This window comes from Peromyscus eremicus, chromosome 2, assembly GCF_949786415.1.
Source record: "Peromyscus eremicus chromosome 2, PerEre_H2_v1, whole genome shotgun sequence".
Taxonomy (NCBI): Eukaryota; Metazoa; Chordata; class Mammalia; order Rodentia; family Cricetidae; genus Peromyscus; species Peromyscus eremicus.
The window spans coordinates 92,067,340-92,088,192 of NC_081417.1; the positions used below are offsets into that span (position 1 = coordinate 92,067,340).

General features: G+C 37.8%; 1 protein-coding gene across 4 annotated transcripts in view; it reads right to left on the reverse strand.

Moving 5' to 3' along the window:
- Ptprd (protein tyrosine phosphatase receptor type D) overlaps window positions 1-20,853 on the reverse strand; it is a 378,271-nt gene that overhangs the window by 156,992 nt on the left and 200,426 nt on the right. For 2 of the 4 annotated variants that reach the window (XM_059254479.1, XM_059254478.1), the window contains exons 8-13: window positions 15,737-15,870; window positions 12,786-12,930; window positions 10,527-10,832; window positions 9,495-9,688; window positions 6,169-6,195; window positions 2,018-2,135 (exon numbers count right to left, since the gene is read on the reverse strand). In XM_059254479.1, the coding sequence (XP_059110462.1) occupies window positions 2,018-2,135; window positions 6,169-6,195; window positions 9,495-9,688; window positions 10,527-10,832; window positions 12,786-12,930; window positions 15,737-15,870 (924 nt within the window). The remainder of the gene's footprint in view (window positions 1-2,017; window positions 2,136-6,168; window positions 6,196-9,494; window positions 9,689-10,526; window positions 10,833-12,785; window positions 12,931-15,736; window positions 15,871-20,853) is intronic. The other 2 variants (XM_059254481.1, XM_059254480.1) reach the window with 1 other exon arrangement.

A 20,853-nucleotide genomic window follows, 5' to 3' on the forward strand; every position in this document is an offset into this window, starting at 1 on the left:
TAGACAACATGAGGAAGACCGGCAGTTCTAAAAATCTTGTGCAGTAATGAAAATTGATGTTATAAAAAATAAGTGTCATTTCGTTTGTTAGGATTTGGGTTGCTTGACTATAAACCCTCTGCTTCTATGTCCTTGTCCTTAGGTCACGTTTCATGGGCAGCAGGGATCTGATAATTCACATAAGGCATTAGCAATACAGAAGTATGTGAATATAAGTAAACAAACCTAGTGTGTTCAACTTGGAACTCCATGTCAGGGATGTTATCATGGCTCTAAGTTCCAACACTGGTTGATCCTATAATCAGAGTTGTATGCTATACCACCATGTCTTCGCTGAATGTCTACTTTCTAGTGTAGCACAAAGGGTTTGATACAATGGAATTCTTAAAAGTCAAAGAAAGAGAGAAAAGCAAGGAAAGAAAAGGGAAGAATAAAAATCTCCGTCTTGAAGGAGTTCTGCCATCTGTATTCCTGCTGCTTGAGGCAATCGCAGGTGGCAGGAGGCAAGCGAGGCAAATCTTATGACATTTAGACAAACTTGGCAGTGAGATGGCACCCAGGAGGGTGCTCAACATCACAGCTGTTCTCTGCTTTCTGTCTGAATGTAGAAAGGCGTGCCCATAAAGTTGTGCAAGAAGCATCTCAGGAGGAGTAAATCAAAACCACAGCAGAGAAGTTCCATGGGAGATTGCTCTGTGACGGGATTGGAGGAGATTCCTTCTGTAATTATCCCTAATTTATCAGTTTTTGATGGCAGTTCTTCCTGCTGGTTTTCCCTATGTGGCCAAGCAAAGCAAGTCAAAGAAGCACCAGAGAAGCTTCCGGTCCTTCTAGAAGGAGCAATTTGAAACTATTTAGCCTTTTGATATTGTTTTCCATCTTTTGTGTTATCTTCTTTTAAAGCCTCACAGAAAAGGTGAAGGGGGAAATGAAAAAATATAAAGCTGCAAGCCATGAACCCAGTCAATATGGCAACTCCATTCTAGGAAGGTTCATGATGGTTAATGTTAACTGCTAACTTGACAGAATCACCAAGAAGGAGGACCTCTGGGAGATGATCTTAATTAGGTGAGAAAAACCCAGCCTAAATGGCAGCAGTACCCCTGCCTGGACTTGAGTCCTAGACAGAATAAAAGGAGAAAGTACCCTGAACACAGCATTCATTGCCCTGTTTACTGACTGGGGATGTAATGTGATCGACTGTTTCAAATTCCTGTGCCCTTGACTTCTCTGGCGTGACAGACTGTTCTTTATGCCAGAATCAGTCCTTTCTCCATAAAGTTATGTTTGTCAGAGTCTTTCATTACAACAACAGGAAAAGAAACAAAGTCAGATTCCCTACGGGGGTGGTGTGGAATCACTGTGCGACTTCTCTGCTTAGATGCCTTTTCCCCTGACCTTCATGAATCTTGCTCCTCTACATTCAGTTTTAATAACTCGTTCTGCTGAGAACGGTGGCATATGACTGCAGGCATAGAAACCAAGAGGCTGAGGCAGAGAGGAAACAAGTTCCATGTCAGCCTGGGATAGTTTTTAACCAGATTCTGTCTCAAATACAAACAAACAAACAAACAATACTAAACAAACAACAGACAAACAAACAAAAAAATCTAACAGGAAGAAAAACAGCCTTTCTCTAAGTCATTTATCCTTCAAAGCTCCTGGGAGATAATATGCCTACATCCTTACTTTTTATCTTAGAACATCCTGAAAATTTCCCATACATTCATTTGTTAATTTAGTAATCCAGATTAGAAAATAAATGTAACGAGAGGAAATACTTCTTTTGTGTTATTATATACCTACTACTAAAAGACTTTTTGAATGAATTACTGCACCATTTGGAAATAGTATATATTTTGATCTTCTTTTTCCTTTTCAGCTTAGAAAAATACTTCAAAGTTGACCACCAGTGTATTTAATTTCTCTCAATGTATCCTAATGAAAAAATGGTAGATTACATCCATACCATTTGAAAGTCGGCAATATGGCTGAAAATATGCACAGAAGACATTACCTGCCCCAGTGGTGGACACCAGCTTGGGCTTGCTTCGAGCACCATCGCCTTTGGTGGTGTAAGCTGTGACAGTCAGGGAGTAGGACGTTTCAGGCTGTAGCCCAGAGATGATCATGTCCTGAAACGACACACACCAAGAACACTGATTTAAAACATGCCAGGGAGAGCCTGAAGAAAAGCAGGGTGGCTGATGTTCATTACGTGCATGCCTGGACGTGCCCTGAAGCCATGCTAAGTGCTCAAGTTCCATGCCTTCAGCTCATGCTATGGAGATGGGTTTTGATGTTAACAGTGAGGCTGGGTATTTGCACATCCGCAGAAGCAGCTTTCAGGAGGAATAGGTCAGAAAGAAATCTGGAACCAGACTTTCTGAACCACTTGAATTTAAACTTTCTTAAATATTTAAATAAAAAAATACTGGTTTGTCAATCCAGGGCAGCTTACCTATTTACATTTACATTTCCCAACATAGTTAGAACCCCAAAGGGTTGGTGGAAGATAAGAGAGTTTTATCAGGAAAATTCCTGGAACTGCGTCTGGTTTATCACAGCAGTCTGATACACTAGACGTTACTTTGTGGGAGCATTTTTCCCACACTGATGCCCTGCAGTGGTAGCCAGACTGTTGGAGGGGCAGATATCAGCATAGTATTTCTGCCCTCAGGAAGTTGCTAGGTAAATGGTTGTTGACCTTTTAGACCTAGATATTCTTGAGGCCAAAGACTATTTTTAAGATATCAGGAAATGATTACTGGTTAACTAAACAGAGTGACAATAAAAACCATCATATAATGATGAGAATATTTATGGATATTTAGTGAGTAGGCCATACAATTAAGAATGAGACTTGAGTTTATGAGATTAGTAATATTTACTAAATTAATTATTTCTGATAATTTATAAAAGGCCCAAATGACAATCTATCTGCAAATTCTTAGTTTTCTTTTATTAAGGGCCCAGAGCTATAATGGATCTAAGACTAGATGATCATTGAACTGTTTTTCTAAATTGGATGTTAAGTGATTCTTCAGCTAGAGCTCTGGCTAGTGACTTATTCTGGTATTTTCCTTGGATCTTTACACATTCCACACAAACATACAGAACATATACAAAGCAATTAACAAACTGTTTCACTTGTTATGGCAAAACTATGTTTTCAAGTTGACTATGAATACATTTAAGAAAGTATTCAATGTCTTCCCAAGTTAAAGGCAATGTGAACTGAGTGAGGAGTGATGGACTAGACCACATGAAATAGAGTAGAAATTTTCCTAGCAAAGCAATTTACAGGTACCACAGAACATAACTGCTGAAACTGATGCCAGATATGACAGCTTTGACAAGGTACTTTCTCAAAAGAATAAGAAATTCATCATTGTGGAAATTGAAACAATTCAAATATCATCCTGTTGAGTGCTTGAAAGTTTTATTCAGGCACATAGATGGACTTTTTAAGAAAAATATATTTTATCCTTAGGACTTTGAAATGCTTTCACTATCATCACAGAGGACACCCAGGCCAAGTAACTACCTGAGAGCAATACTATATATTAGGGTGGACACACTGAATATTCCAGAAATGATGATGGCATAGATGCTAACTTCCTGCAAGGTCTTCCAAGATTAATGCTGGATAGCAGACAACCTTGACATATAGAAGAAGTAAATGGTCAAGTGTGTGCCAACTTTAATTCTACTATAAGGCCTTCATCCATAAAATTAGAGATGGCCAGATGTCTTTCTCTTTGCTCTGGTTGTTACAGGATACAGTAAGTAGTATACACCAAAACAGAACAAGTCCTATGCACTATTTTAGACTTAGCTGCACATAACCCAGCTATCACAATCAAGATATTACTTGGGCTACATTCCCTGTCTTTAAATAGAATGCACTTACATGGTGGTATTGGGCTACTCTGTGACACAGTGTGACCACTTCAAGCCATAGTTCCTCCTGCCCCTCATCACCACCCGTCCTACCTGTAGTCTTGCCTCTTAAAAGTCTGTGTTCCTAAGGTTCTGTCCCAATGCTGTCAGCCTCATTTTCTTCTAATGTTACAAAATATTACATTTATTTTGGAACCCGAAATAATCATTTCTGACTCTATCCCAAGTTAATGTGCAGCCCCAATTTGGCCCTCTGCTCCAAGCAGCAATGTAATGTAGAATCTTCTGGTGTCTCTCTGTAGCTTTTTCAGTGTTATCCTACCTTAAGTTCAACTTGAAAAACTGGAAAACAATCTCCAAAGGGGACTCTCCCTTAGTCTATATTTTAATGACTGTTAATACCTCTTTAAAATTTATGGACTACTTTTGATACCTCTTTAAAATTCATGGGCTACTTTTGACCTTATTTTCTTCTTTAAGGTCTTCATCAGCAAGTTTCTGTCAATTTTTGGTTTAAAATGCTGCTGCTTCTTAGTTTCTGTTGTCTTAAATTTTGATCACTTCATGAGTTAATTAGAAATATAACTATTTGTTTTTCATATGTTCTGTCTTTTCATGCTCCAATTTACCCATTAAGTGACTGTTTTTTAAACAAAGTAGTGATCCATTCAGTGGGCCATGAAATCAATTTAATCAGCCAAGACCAGTTTTAAACAAAATAAGAAATGCAATGGACTTGAGCACAAGATGTTGAGTTCATTACAGATTTAAAGATAAATCCAATTTTATAAAACTTTTATTTCCTTCAGACACACATATGCACTGGCTCTTGTCATAAATGTGTCTCTTACTATGGGTCTTAGTCATATAAAATACTGCTTTGCACTAAATTTTATGATACCTGATACACTATTAATATTTTCCAAAAGCTCCGAAAGGAGTCTTGTGCTTCTGCAATAAACATTTATACATTAAGTCTCATGGAGCCTTGTGGCTTTATTTGCTGGCATTTAAAACACTTTGACTTGTGTTAGGGCTACCTTTCCTGATAGACCATGAGGTTTTGAGTGTCAATGTTTACCGCATATTCATCTCTATATACTTTGCATATAGTATAATAATGACTGTCATAAGATTAATGAATGTTAATTCTATTCAGTCTAAAAACAGAAAAATGCTCTTTGTAACCTCTATGTTATATTTATTTCAAATATTTTTTCAATATTTCTCCAGAACAAAGGAATGAAACACTCCTTAATCTTCTACTGACACCTCAGCTGTCATAGTTTATCTCTTTGCTCTTTTCCCCAGTAATTTTATTGCAAAAACCTCTTATTTGTGTCCAATTAGCAAGTTCATTGACACAAGGCCAGAGGTCAGTCCCATTGACCTCCATGGCTGCACTTGCTGAGCACTGCTACAAACAGTGAAGAGTTCTTCCTTAGCTCCAAATATAAACACATACTGTCACCAATGGTCATCTCTTAAGTTCTCAAGAATAATGCCATTCCTAGCAGTTACCTCTGAAATTATAGCCCTGTTAGCACTGCCATTCATTTCCAAGACTATACCTTTATTTAAGGCATTTCTTTGGCTGCATTTCATAACTGTCTCAGAATTGTGTATATATTACTAGTCTTCTTCCTAATTCCTCTAAGAATTTGGATGGTAAATTTCCTATCACATGATTATCTTACATAGAATAGGCCCTTTAAAAGTAACATAAGCTACTCATATACATTAAAGAGAATTCTCCTTCTGTGAGATTCTTTACTTCTTAACATGACCCACTTACTGCCATTGACAAAATTTAGCCAAGTCTATGTAGAGTTAATCAGTGTCAGGCCTAAACTATGTGACATAGTGACTATAAAACCCTAGTGTGGAAAATATTAGTACCTACATCAAACACCCGATATAACCCATCTGGAATAACTCCATTTAAAGCATGCTTCCTCTGACTGTATCATAAGGCAGAGTTAGTAGCAGAAATAAAAAACAAAAACAAACAAACAAACAAACAAAAACCATTATGAGCTCATGACCTTCCTTATGCAATCAATAGCACCATGCTCATTTCACAAAACCAGAAACAAATTGAAAAGTACACACATAGTTAAGACCAATTAAAAAGAGTCCATTAGTTCATGCAACCAAGCAAATGTGGTAACAAATCATAAGTAAGTGAAAGACTGATGTTGAGAAAACACAAGCATATAAGGTCTGATTTTTTTTTTTTTTGCCAAACAGTAAAAATTTACTCACATGTTCAGTAGTATCATCAATTTCCCACTGATTGAAGTTAAGAAAATTGGGGAAAGGGGACAAAATAAAAAGAAATGAAGAGAAACTTGTACCCTTATAAAGATGATGTTAGCCTCATTTAATTTAAAAGAGGAAAATGCATTCATTAAAACAACATATACAATAACATTCCAAAGAATAGGTGCATTATGGTGTAGACATTATCATTTTAAGGGGATTAAGGTAAATATGTGCTATTGTTATTGATCAAACTAGCTTATATTTATTTTTATTAACTATATGGTTTACTAAAGAAGCCAATATAACACCTCAAATATCTAATGTTTCTGACATCATACTATTCAATGCCATCAATTTTCACTTCTTTCATGGGTTATATAATTAATTTAAGTTACCATTTAAATTACTATCTTTTTTTTTTTAGTCTGAAATCATATGTTTCAATGAAGACTTGAAAGAGGTAATTAAATTTCAGTAAAGAGTCAAGGAACAAAAGAGAAATGAAGAAGAAAAAAAATTAGGAAAAAAACAATTAATAGACAAATGTCAAAATAAAGAAGAGAAAAATATAAACTACATAAAAGTACAGGCAGAGAGAGATTCAGTTTTATAATATAAGATAGCTAAAAACCAAAAAAGGTTATCAAAGCATGATCGTGATTTTGTTTTCTGGAATTTGAGATTTTAAAAATAGCAGCAATAAATTTTTTTATCATTACATCATAGGAATATTCTACTTTAAAAGCAGTATAATTTCAATAAAAATTTATAAAAATAAAGTTGACTTTTGATGGTCCTTTAATGTTTGAAATTGTAGTTGTTAAAAACTACTTTCTGGGGTTAGAGAGATGGCTCAGTGGTTAAGAGTACTGACTACTCTTCCAGAGGACCCTGATTCAATTCCCAGCACCCACAGGGCAGGTCAAATCTGTCTATAACTCCAGTTCCTGGGGACCCAACACCCATGACAAAACACTAATGCACATGAAATAAAAATAAATAAATAAAAACTACTTTCTGAAGTTTATAATTATCTTTGTGAAAGTAAACATTTAATAACCTCTTTTCATCCTGTTTCTATAAAATTTCTTTACTATGCATCCATTTTATTCACACAACAATGGGGTTTTCTGGAAGTCTCAATAAAAGGGATTTGGGGGCCGGGCGGTGGTGGCGCACGCCTTTAATCCCAGCACTCGGGAGGCAGAGCCAGGCGGATCTCTGTGAGTTCGAGGCCAGCCTGGGCTACCAAGTGAGTTCCAGGAAAGGCACAAAGCTACACAGAGAAACCCTGTCTCGGAAGAAAAAAAAAAAAAGGGATTTGGGGGACTGGAAGACACCCAACATACCAGTGGGTACAAGTCTAAGGCAAAGTGGGCCCCATTGACAACTGTGTCCTTCCATGACACTCAAAGCCCTCACTAGCAAATGATTCAGTAGTTCTATGAACCAAACAATTGGGATTAGAAATGTGTGTGTATACATATACACATATACATACAAAATAGTCATTAAAGTCTGTGCTGGAAGGCAATATATGCTAGAAAAAGTCTGAAAGCACCACTAAATCTGCCTTTCTAACTTTCTTCTTTATCATATCTACATATTTTAATAGGACTATAATAAAGTACATATTTGTAATGAAAAGAGTTGATGAAAGCCCTTCCTAGTGTCAAAGGCATATTGTGTATTACATCAGCTACATTTGCAGAATTTGCTGCAAACCAGTAAGAGGTTTGAGCTACAGGAGTGAACCACAAATTTAGATCCTTTCAAGCCTTTCATTAGGGTGCTTCAAAACGGAGGCAAACATCAACATTTTTGTGAGTTGACAACATAAAGACTTTTTAGGGTAAGTGCTTTCATTAGCACTGTAGGGATACATATTACCTCATTTTTTCAGAGATAAAAGAAAATAAAACTGGACAACTCATGTAAAAGTTTTTATTTGGTTTCTGATCTTTTCTACATTCACATATGATAATTTCATTTCAACTTTTAAAATTTCAGAAACTCCATCCTTTTTGCTGCTCAGCCACCATGTGCTCAATTGAATTATCCAGTATCTTAAATACACTATAGCCACAGTATACCATCAGTGTCAGTGCGGCAATGGCAAGCTAGGCCCTGGGCTATGTATCAGTTCCAACTGAACTATTCCTCTCACTCTCAGGAAAATATCTAAGGTACAAGTGGATTAATTAAACATTCATGAGGGAGGCTACCTCTAGGGTATAGGAAAAAATGAAAATATTAGGTGCTTCGCTTTAAACAACTGACTACAAAACCAGGTAGGGACACCATGATGGAAGACCACTTCCCTAAGGTCAACAAAACATCTCACATACACAATTACTCATTTCTAGTAATTTCTTGTGTTTGCATGGGCTGTGTATGCAACAGTATACACATGATTTTGTGGGTGCATATATGTGTGAGTGGGCATGCACACTTGTGTGATTGTGAAGGCCAGAGGACCTCCTGGGGTATTATTCTCGGATACTGCCCACCTTGTTTTGAGATAGGGTTTCTAACTAGCCTTGACCTTATCAAGCAGGCTAGTTGGCCGGCCAGAACATATATCTATTTCTGCTTTCCCAGCTCTGGGATTACAAGTATATGCTCACACACCTGGCTTTTTTAAAAATGTGGGTTCTGGAGATTAAACTTAGGTTCCAAAGATTAAACTTTGGAAATACTTTACTGACTGGGCCCTCTCCCCAGGTTCCTAGTAATTCTGTTAACGTGGTTCAGTAGAGGAGATTTTATTTATTCTCTTGGAAACCTTAATTCAATTCTTATCATTTATGTCATTATCTTCACCTTCTGGGACAGGAAACAATTATTCTCATAAAGTATGTGACCTGATGAAATACTAAATAAAATACTGAGATCTGTCCCCTGAATAAAAATGTCTGTTCTCTAGTGAAAAAAAAAAAAATCATCCATTAAGAACATTAGATCAGCCCTGGTCCAAATAGTTTCAACACAGCAGAAGGAAGATCCTATCGACCAAACTGTAGCTTGGCATACTTTCTGTAGATTAAGTTAAACTCATCATTATCTTTTTGAAGTTAGAAATGTGAATTTGGACACAGCTATAAAGAGCAGAATATCTATTTTTTAAGTGACTTTTAATCAAACATAAAAGCGGGTTATTGCAGTGTATTTTTAGTCGATAATACTTCTAATTAAAAAGGTAAACATACCACAATCGGTTTTAAAGTCTAGAATTTATGTGTTTTGTTTTTTTTTTTTTTAAAGAGTCAGAAACTTAACAATTGGACCCAGGCTAGAAGAAAAGTTGTCCAATAAAACAGGCTCACCTGTGCATCAGCCAGCATGACGTCCTTCAGCATGGGCTGGCCCTTGGGCTCCCCGTTTTCCATTCTCACATAGTGCACCTGATATCCTCTTATCTGGCCATGCTGCTTATTGGGCACAGGTGAGCGCCACGAGACTTTAACAGCCGTGGCATTGACAGCCTCCACCTCGACTTTTCGAGGAGGACCACTGGGAACTGCAACAACATCATGGGTAAAAGACAATTACAGGCACTTGCCACCCAGCGAGAGTGCTTTCTTTACTTAAAAATGGGTAGACCCACTATGCTTCATTGCAGAACGCAAACATCTTCAACTAAGGAAAATGCTCAACCAATCTGCTCTATATTTTAAGAAAAGATCAAAAAACATGACCGATGCAAAAACCAAAATGGAAGAAAAAAAAAAAAAGAGTATCAGAGAAATAGAAAAACATGTAAAAAAAAAAATGTACAAAAGCCAAGGAAGATGCTTTGATGTCCAAAGCATTAAAGCACAAAGAAGTATTGCATTGAAATAATAACAAAAACAGATTGTTGATAGTTGTGTGTTTTTTAAATGTTTCATTTTTAATAGCGGAATAAAAAGATTCTTGACTATATGGATTCTTCTTTTTTTTTTTTCTCATATCAAAAGGCCGTTCCATACAAGAGATGCCAAAAATCGTAAGACAAAAGACAGTAAGAAGGTGGCAGTTTTGAAAGTTAATTCCACAATGAAAGAGAATTCAATAAAATGCCAAGAAAAATATAGGAGACGTGAGATGGAGGTACAGAGAAAATCTGGATCATAGGACCATAGCGGAAAAGTGTCCTTTTAAAAGGCAGAAAATTGTTGCACTGAGATTGAAAAGAGAAAAAAAGAAAAAAGCCCAGGATGTAGGAAAGGCAGGTCTTTGGCAAAAACAGTTACATAATAGAAATGTTGGATCAAAAATGATGAGCAGAAAAAAAAAAAGAGGATAACTGTTAGCCTATCAAAAGCAGACCCAGACTGTGTCAGAAGGTGCGAACTGACGGAGCGGAGGCAACATACCATCTTCATCGGTTCGAATCAACACGGACAAGCTCTCAGGGCCAGGGCCGACATCTGTGTGGGCAGTCACAGTGATCCGGTATTCAGTCCATTTTTCCAGCTGTTCCAAAAGGTATTTGGTAGTATCCGGAGGAATTCCCAAAACCTCATGAGGCTTGTAGTCTTCCCCATCGACTGCAGAGTACTTGAGGGAGTATTCAGTGATAATGCCATTCTGCTTTTCCACTGGTGGAGGTTGCCAACTTACCAAAATACTAGTGGAGCTTGGGCTGGTGCAACTAATATCTTGAGGAGGAGCTGATGGCTCTTATTTTGGTAGTGAGTTAAAGGAGGATTTGAGTGAAAGGACAGGAGTGGTTGGAAAAAAAATGATAAAACAAAAGAAAAGGCAAAAATAAATAAACGAACCATAAGGGCAGAAAAATAAAAATAAACTTAAAATTTTTTAACATAAATTTATGTACCTTGGCTTAGTAACATGAGTAAACGAAAAATGAATCAATGAAAATAACTGTTAAATAATGAATGGGGGAAATGAGTGACAATGAGACCTGGTGATAACAGGGCCTCAAATCGAATTACCTACCTGCTATTTAAATTCTTCTAAACCAACTCCTTGGAATCTCCCATCCTCACTCTCCTGACTATCCAGCACCCCCCAAATCTCAACAACTCATTCCATTCTTATAAACATGAGATTCTAGAAATGCCATTTCCTTCTGCCATTCTATGTATTGTTCCTCTCCACATTCTAGAATAAGGACGATTCATACCCACCACTCATTTGTGGAGGGATCCTGTAGTACACAAAGGGACAGTAACTGAAAGGTGCCCTCCTACTGCATTCAGTTAAGAAAAAAAGAAAAAAAAGAAAAACTCAAGAAACAGAAAAGGGTCCACCTATCTAAAAACTCTAAGTCAGCCTGACCAGTTTGAATGAAAAGTGTTAATCTAATATTGATTGTAGCCCAAATAAAATGAGCATGCAGAATCATTAAAGGATGAGAATGCACAGGCCAAGATTTACCTACCGAGGGCAATGTCAGGCTTGTTGATTCTGACTGTACTTACCCTATGTCAGCTTTCAGCTTTTTTATTATAACTCTTCTTGTGACACCATTGCTAGTAAAGAATTAGATCCCACCAGCAAATTTTGGTAAAATTGGTAATAATCAGCTATCCCGTACGAAAGATCAACAATACAGCAACTAAAAATACCTAGTTAACCCCCCAAAAGAATCATTTAGAAGTTACACGATTTATACTTGGTAGTTTCCTTTTTGTATACAATAATTCATGTAATCTAGATTTACATAACAGTTAAAGCACACACTTTTACAGTCCATTCTAAAATAAGCTGGCCATCTTCTAAGCAATTATTTCCCATCAAATTACCCCAATACATCGCTATGTCAGGAAATACAAACAAAATACTACACACAAAAATCCCAGACAATAGCTGCAAAACTATTCAAGATGAATTGAAAGGATGTCTAATTGTCAATACTTATTAAAGAGCAAATGATGGTATTATGAGCCATCACACTTTCCATCAAAAACAGTCTTTTAGATAATATTTATGGAAAACAATGTGTTCTGGGCACAGTGAAGCTCCATTCTAACAAACTCAGCTGTGCTGTAGCACAGAGGCTCAGAGAGACAGTGAAGTTAAAGGAACAAACGCCCTTCAGGGAGCAGATGTGCCTGTGATTATTCCATTATTCTCAGATTTATCTCAATAGAGATTTTCTGTGAATATTCCCAAAGTCTATATGGACACTCACAGAGTAAGAAACCAGTTATATGCACTGAGCTTTCCTCCTGATGAGGAACAAATACATGATAATCACTTGTTTTTAAAGGAAATTGTTTTGTCTTTTGCCACTCTGTACTCTGATGTGCTCTGGCGGGATTTCTCTGCAGTGTTATAAACCAGATTTTTTCCCCCCATACAGCCATATCATTTACTGGATGAGGGCAGATCTAACGACTGCACCCATTTCCCAATTATGGAGGTCGACTAGCTTCTCTGAAAGTTTCTACTTAGCACGTGGAAAGCAGGGTCTATTATTTTGGTCATGTTTAAAAGCAGCTTAAGTCCTATGTGTGTCGTGTCTCCAAAGCAGGGTGTTTACTGCCACAGAGATAATGGTTGAGGACTCAGCACATTAGCAGATTTGTTTGTAGGTTAAAAAAAAAAATGTCAGAAACATCTCCTAGTGAGAAATGGGCAAGAAGGAAGCAAAGAGAGACACCTACTTGATTGCATGGTTCTAGCTGATATTTCAGCTGTAGAAGCACCCAGGCCTTGAGGAGAGCGTGCAGACAGACGGAAGTAGTATAGGCTGTTAGGTTTCAGCCCTTGCAGCCTGTAAGATGTGCCTGGCTCAATGGTGATTCGCTGCTGCAAGTAACAAGAAGAGTTGGTCATTTTCCTGGGAGCCAGTACAAATATGGCTTGATCAATGTTGTAACATTAGACTTCTAGCATAACTGTAATGCCATCAAAATGTAGCAAAAAGAATCAATGATATCCAGGAGTACATTGGGAATTCTATCACAAAGATATTATAGTTTTAAACGTATATTTCTATAAAAGGTGGCTGAAATAGGGATGCCAGTGTTGGTCTTTCCAATGCTGACAATAATCCGGCCTCACAAAATAAGAGTCAAGGAGAGTGAAGGCCAGATGCACTCCAGCCTGAAGATGTATGAGGTACTGTGACCACAAAAGTCAAAGACATCAGCCAATCTTGATTATGGAGGATGGTGGACACGCAAAATTATATTAATTCACATACCCAGGTTTTCCTCCAGACTGTCTATAATCCAAATGGGGGCAAATATCATATGACTAAAATTAGCAATATTTCACAAGAGGTTGCTATAAAGGAGAAGTGAGGGACTGGGGACATAGCTCAGTTAGTAGAGGACAGTATATATAATGTGCAGAAGGCCCTGTTTGGATTTCCTACCATAAAAAAAAAAAAAGTAAAAACAAAAACAGAAACAGATGTGGTGATCCATCCATTCTTGCAGTCCCACCACTGGGGATGCAGAGTCAGGAAGGTCAGGAGTTCAAGGTCATTTTCAGTTACTTATTAAGTTTGAGGCCAACCTATTTTTAGAATAAACAAGCAAACATACAAACAAAACAAACTAAAAACTGGAAAGAGATCTGAAATTGCTGGTAGTAGTAAAATTACTTGTGACATTTCTAAAAACTTCTAAGAAATAAGACTATTACTGTTGGTTATATGGCCTACAGCAAGAAAAAAAATATAAACTTCTCTATACCCATTAATATTATAGGGGACTTTCAAACTAAGATTCTTATTTATCAAAGCTGGGGTTCAAATCTACCTTTGCGTTTTAGCAAAAGTGTATCAGTCCATGGGTACCCAATCTTAGGTAGAGCATCAGGCCAGAGTAAATATTAAAATATAAACAAATATATAATTGAATAACAATCTTAAGGCTTTTTTCATAACCAACTAGTGCTAGCTGTTCACACAAATGAATTCAGACAAAGGTAATTAAAATACAAATGTGTAGAAAACATTTTTATAGTGCTCTGGCTTTTAAATATAAGGGCACTTAGAAACTTCAGATTCCCCAAAAAGGAAATAGAATTCTAGCACCTAAACAATTGTACAGCATAGTAGTACATGGAGAGCTAGTGCCCTCACTAATCCCAAAGGACTGTCATATACCTCAACTCACCATATGAATGGAAGAGTAAAAGAATGAATGACCTTTATTTTGTGTTGACGAGGACATAAAATTATATAAGATTGACTTACTGTATATTCCTCGGGAACAACAGCTTAGGTTTTTAAGTTGTAATATGAATAGACATGATTACTTTTCAATACTTACTGGCTTTGTTATCTGTGCTAGTTAGTTTTTGTTTTGTTTTGGTTTTTGTTTTGTTTTGTTTAACTTGAAACAAGCTAGGGTCACCTGGGAAGAGGGAACTGCAATTGAGGAAATGTCTCCATCACACTGGCCTGTAGACAAGTCTCTGGGACATTTTCTAGATGAATCATCAATGTAGGAGGACCCAGCCCACCATAGGCAATAACACCCCTTGCATGGGATCCTGGGCTGCATGAGAAAGCAAGATGAGCAAGCATGGAGAGCAGGCCAGTGAGGAGCATTCCTCAATGACTTATTCTTCAGTTCTTGCCTTTATGCTCCTGTTGGAGTATTAGCCCTGGTTTTTCTCAGTGATAGATTGTGGTCAAGATATGTACCCCAAGTAAATCCTTATCTCCAGACTTAAATAATACAGCAGTTGGTACTGAGAATGTGGTATTGCTGGGATGTATGTAACAAATGCGTAGAAGCATTTAGAAATTTGGGTTGGAAAAGCCATTAAGTGCTCAGAGCTTACTGAGCTGTTCTGGGAGAAATTGAAAGATAATGAGAACAAAGCAGAAAGTGGAGGACTGACTTGTAAACTGTTAGAGGGAAATCTGAGAGTTCCTTAAGAATCTTAGAGCTCGCCGGGCGGTGGTGGCACACGCCTTTAATCCCAGCACTCAGGAGGCAGAGCCAGGTGGATCTCTGTGAGTTCGAGGCCAGCCTGGGCTACCAAGTGAGTTCCAGGAAAGGCACAAAGCTACACAGAGAAACCCTGTCTTGAAAAACCAAAAAAAAAAAAAAAAAAAGAATCTTAGAGCTCTGCTTGTTAATGGTAAGTATGCATGATAATCAGTTTTATTTCTCTTTTGATTTCTATACCTTTAACAATCCTTTATTTTACTTGTACAACATATTAAATTGTATGTATAGTCATGTTCATATCAAATAATGTTTAGCATATGATAGTAAACGTTTGTTTTGGGCATCTTTCTCTTGAACCAGTCTGAACAAATCCATCTCCTTGATAACTTTTAGAAGCATACGGGGGCTCTCAATCAGTCATGTGTTTACATAATGTCTAAATAAATACTATGAGCTATTGCAGAAGAAAAACGAAAGTGTACCTCCACTTCATGGATTTTCTGTCCCCCTATGACCTGATGCTTGTATAGTATGAAACTTGGGCGGGGGCGGGGGACTGGATCAAAAATATTTCACTTGGAACAATAGTTTTTATGGCCCCCACCCTCAAAATCTCCAGATACCCATTTGGGTTTTTGGTCAAATTCTTCTTTTCATGAGTAAATCTTTTCCACAAAGAAGAAAAGATTTTTAAGTCTTACCTCTTCTCCTTGCTCCCCATCTCTGTAGACCAGTTCATAGCTGGCAATGGTATCAGAACGTGGAGGTGTCCAAGACAGCAAAATACTTGTTTCGGATTCAGGTTCAGCTTTGAAGTTTAGTGGCTGCCCTGGTACTAGAAACAGGGAGACAAAGGACTGAGCTCACCATCACCAGCAACATTCAGAAACTCTTCTGGTTAAGTACATGTTGCATATAAAAAAGAGAGAAGCCTTTATATCCTCAGAGATGGCCTCCTTGTACAAAGCTCATTTATACTCAAGAGGATCAGACTAGAATGATGAGTATTTTCCCAGTCCTTGAGTAGTTTAATATGCACACAATATGAAGTAGAATTAATAGGCTCATTATACGTACATCTCAGAAATCAATTGGAAATTCAGCAAAATTATGGATTTCAAATAACATTGTAAAATATGATATGATGCATGTAATATACACATATAATTCCTAGCTACAGTCTATATATTTGTTCTTATACACAGAGATAAGTGAAGTTCTCTTTCCTCATCAAGGAAATTTCTCTCTGCAACAGATGCAGACCATTACAGAAACCCAGAATAGATCAAAATGCAGAGTTGTGGAGCACAGCCCCAACTGATTCATCTACAACACAACTCCTTCACTTAAAGCTCATGGATCATTGCGGAGGAGGGGCCAGAGAGACTGTAAAAACCAGAGGAACAGGGAGTTAGCTATGAGACTTTCTCTCCTAGAAATGTCAGAAGTTACACCCATGAAGTCTCACTAATATGGCTGCCTAAACACAACCTGAACAAGGAGGATGCCAATAAACATGCTAATGTGGAAGGGGCAAAGCTCAGGTGGCCCCAACCCTACACAAAGAACTACAAGCAAGAAAAAATAGTCTTCCTCAGGGAAGAGCATACCAACTGGTTATCCAATGCCAAGTGGTCAGCCCTGAAATCAATCATATACATCAAGTAACATTCTACTGATTAATCAGATTGCATTTATATATTTAGGAATACACACACACACACACACACACACACACAGAGAGAGAGAGAGAGAGAGAGAGAGAGAGAGAGAGACATAACAACAAAGAAAGGCAATGAATTTGAAAGAGAAAAGTGGGAGGTATGTGGAGGATTTGCAGAGAGGAAAGGGAAGGGATAAATGATGTAATTATATTATAATCTAAAAAACTAAAAAGAAATATGTTCAAAATATGCATAAGAGCCCAGCGGTGGTGGCGCATGTCTTTAATCCTAGCGCTCAGAAGGCAGAGCCAGGCGGATCTCTGTGAGTTTGAGGTCAGTTGGTCTACAGAGTGAGAGCCAGGACAAGCACCAAAACTACACAGAGAAACCCTGTTTTGAAAAACCATATATATATGAGAGCCTAAAATTAAGAAGTGCTAGTTATATAAAATTTGTCAATATTTACAACTGAGTAAAAAAAAAAAAAAATTAGAAATCTCTAGCACTTCAGATAAAATTCAGTATTATTTCCAAGTGGTGGTTTGGGTGAAAATGGCCCCCATATGCTCATAGGAAATGGCATTATTGGAAAGGATTAGGACTGTGGCCTTGTTGGCATAGGTGTGGCCTTGTTGGACAAAGTGTTTCACTGGGGTGGCTTTGAGGTCTCAGAAGCTCAAGCCAGGCCAAGTGGGCTCTGTCTCTTCTTGATGCCTACCCATCTGGATGTAGAACTCTCAAGTTCCTTCCCCAGCACTACGTCTGCCTACATACCACCATGCTTCCTTCCAGGATGACAATGGACTAAACATCCAAATTGTAAGTCAGACCCAACAAAATGTTTTCCTTTGTAGGAGTTGTCATGGTTATAGCATCTCCTCACAGCAACAAAACCCTAGCTAAGACACATAATTATGTTTATGAAATTCCACCGTGACTCCTTAACAGTCTCCAGGCAATAATAATACCTCAAAGTTGTATCTTAACTAGTTACATACATTTAGAAAAGAGTTAGGAAAAAAAGTAAAACAAAACTCTATTAAGTATAAATAACTACTTGTAACTCCTAGATTATGTTATTTAAAGCATTAAAGTCTAATGATTAGATTGAATGCCAGCACAATATCATCCCTAGTGACTTAGTCCTAAACTACACACAAATTAGTGAGATTCTAAGATATACTTATCAACACATTATGGTAACAAAAGTCTACCGTTACCTCATGTCAATCATTCAGTCTATCTAACTGATAATTTGAAAGAGTCACACATGAGATATAATAAATAATAAAAAAAAACTTTAGCAGCTTAAAATACTTTACTCAATAAAGAATAATAATCCAAACTACCTTATTAGCACCTAACCACATTAGCTGTGCTCAAGCCGCGATGCACAAGACTGAGGCATACAAGGCTGAGGTACACAAGGCTAAGGTACACAAGGCTGAGGTACACAAGGCTGAGGTACACAAGGCTGAGGTACACAAGCCTAAGGTACACAGGGCTCCACTCGCACATCTAGTGGTCTGCTTTGGCCACTGTCTGCTCTGACTGTTGGTGCCTGTGCCTTGCTACTTGTTCAGTAATTTAACCATTACCCTTGATATTAGGAAATGTTGCAATACAGTGTGACTGAATTTTTCTATATTTTCCCATACTCACATGAGAAATGAAGTATATTTTATAAAGGCTAACAACAACAAAAAATAAAATAAGGATACGGATAGGGCACAGCAGGGGGAAAGGAGCTTCTAAAGTATTTTTCTGGCAACTTGAGAATACACATTCTCAAACACACACAAAATAACATGATTCGTAGGTGATATATGATATAACTTACAAATAATGCTTGAGATATAATTTTCACAGGAAAAGAGGTCTTTGGAGATACAGAATATATTGTTTTTCTTTACAACCATCTTTCTACAACTTGATTAACCGAACAAGAAAACCTCACCCTTTTTCCTAAAGGGATTCAAGTTCTGTTTCTAGGAGCCGTAACCCTCAGCACAAGTGCTCTGCCTGGGTGTCTGTGCACACTGTGAAAGGATGGCTCACTCATGTTTGCACATATGCCCAGGGCCACTAACATTCCTTGTCTGCCCCTCTCTCCCCATCCCCCTACCCCAAAGCATGTGCCTGTACCTTGAGATTCCCAGTAATGTGATGCCTCTGGGAACTGCTTTCTGAACAGGTTATCATTCCTTCCCAGCACCTGCCCAGTGAGTGACCTCACACAATCATTCAGCTTGAAAGACCAAGACAGAGGAACATAAAGGATCAAGAGGCAAGGCAACGGGCCGAGGAAGCAATAAAAGCGTATGGTGACTGGCAAATGGCAAATCTTTTATCTAACAGGTAAAAAGTCCAAAGCCTGGCTCATGCTGCAGTGGTTGCAGAGAGCCCTTGGGCAGGTGGGATAATTAGGACAAGGTTCCAATATCTAGAAGATGAAATGTTTTTTTTTTGGTGTGATGTACCCACACATAAATACGTAACAGTTACTAACTCTTCTATATTGCTTATTTCTTCCCCTTATTTCCCATAAATCTGTGAAATAACAAAGTCTGTGTTAATGTGTGACTCATGCCAAAGACAGAGACACTTCCAAAGGAGCTCAGGGACAGTCACTAGGTAGAGGTTTGCTCCTTGCCTAAGGCTAGTAAGTTGACACTGACTGAAATCATCTTAGAAACCTAATTAACTTTTGCTTACTTACACTGTTTGGTTTTTGCTTTTAATTTATCTTTCCTGTATTCCCGCTTAGTCTCAATATTTCGTTCTTGTTTAGTGACACAACTTCCACTGATCTAATTCTGTTTGGTTCTATAAAGAGCTCTTATTGCTAAATAATAAATTGAATGGGAACATCAACACCCCCTAGGGGATAGGTTCCATTTCTTTTGTAACGTTTGAACAATGCAAGTATTGGCTAGATGGCATAATGGAAAGTCTTGTCATCTGACAGGCAAAAGGCTTTTCTTCCTTTTCTTTTACAGACTCCTTTTGAAGTTGTTTGGGGGAAAAAAAAGCACATTTCTTACATTCGAGACCTGCAGCGGAGACCTAAGCACCTCAGGTAAGAGGTGAATACCTAGCCGAGTAAGGATGCTCTATGGAGGCCTTGGGCCAACAGGAAGGTACATGCCTAATGGAAGAGGGACACCTGGTCTCAGTAAGGATCAGCAGACTGCTACCTTGTAGAATGGAAGCCTTGCTAGACCCAAGTATCTGTATTTATTCAAAAGATACTGCTAATGCATTTTCTACATAAAAAGGCTTTCAGTTGGTTGTCAATGATTTAAAAATAACAGAATTTAGAAAAAAACAATGCATAAGGCAAAATGCCTCTGTAAGTTCAACTCAGTGTGTACATCAGAGCCATACACTACCTATGCCTTCTACCATCCTGATAAATAGCTTATGGATACCAAAATCAGACTTCTTGGAAACTGAGGGTGGAACAAAGGGTATCATTTCCTTGGGCTCAAATTTTAAATTAGAAACAACCAACATGAGTTGAAGATTCATAGGGAAAATAAAAACTGCTCAGAAATGAAAAAATGTATTCTTAAATTCCCAAACATATTCATTCTCTCTGTCTCTGTCTCTCTCTGTCTCTGTGTCTCTCTCTGTCTCTCTCTCTCTGTCTCTCTCTGTCTCTGTCTCTCTCTCTCTCTCTCTCTCTCTCTCTCTCTCTCTCTCTCTCTCTCTCTAACGTTTCTTTTCTCCGAGACAGGGTTTCTCTGTGTAGTTTTGGTGCCTGTCCTGGATCTCACTCTGTAGACCAGGCTGGTCCTGAATTCACAGAGATCCACCTGGCTCTGCCTCCCAAGTGCTGGGATTAAAGGCGTGTGCCACCACCACCCGACAAAGACTGATATCCCACACCGGGAGTCGAACCCGGGCCATCTGGGTGAAAACCAGGAATCCTAACCACTAGACTTCTCTTAATGATCATTATAAAAATATACAGGGAAATATTTTAAGGGGACTTAACACTAACATATTTGGTTTCTTCAGACTACCCAGAGAAATAGAATAATTTTATCACTATCAACTGATACTGTATACTAAATATTATGCTAGAAGACCTATTTTACATTATATTCCTGTTTTTGTAATACACAAACACATATTTTTACATATACAAA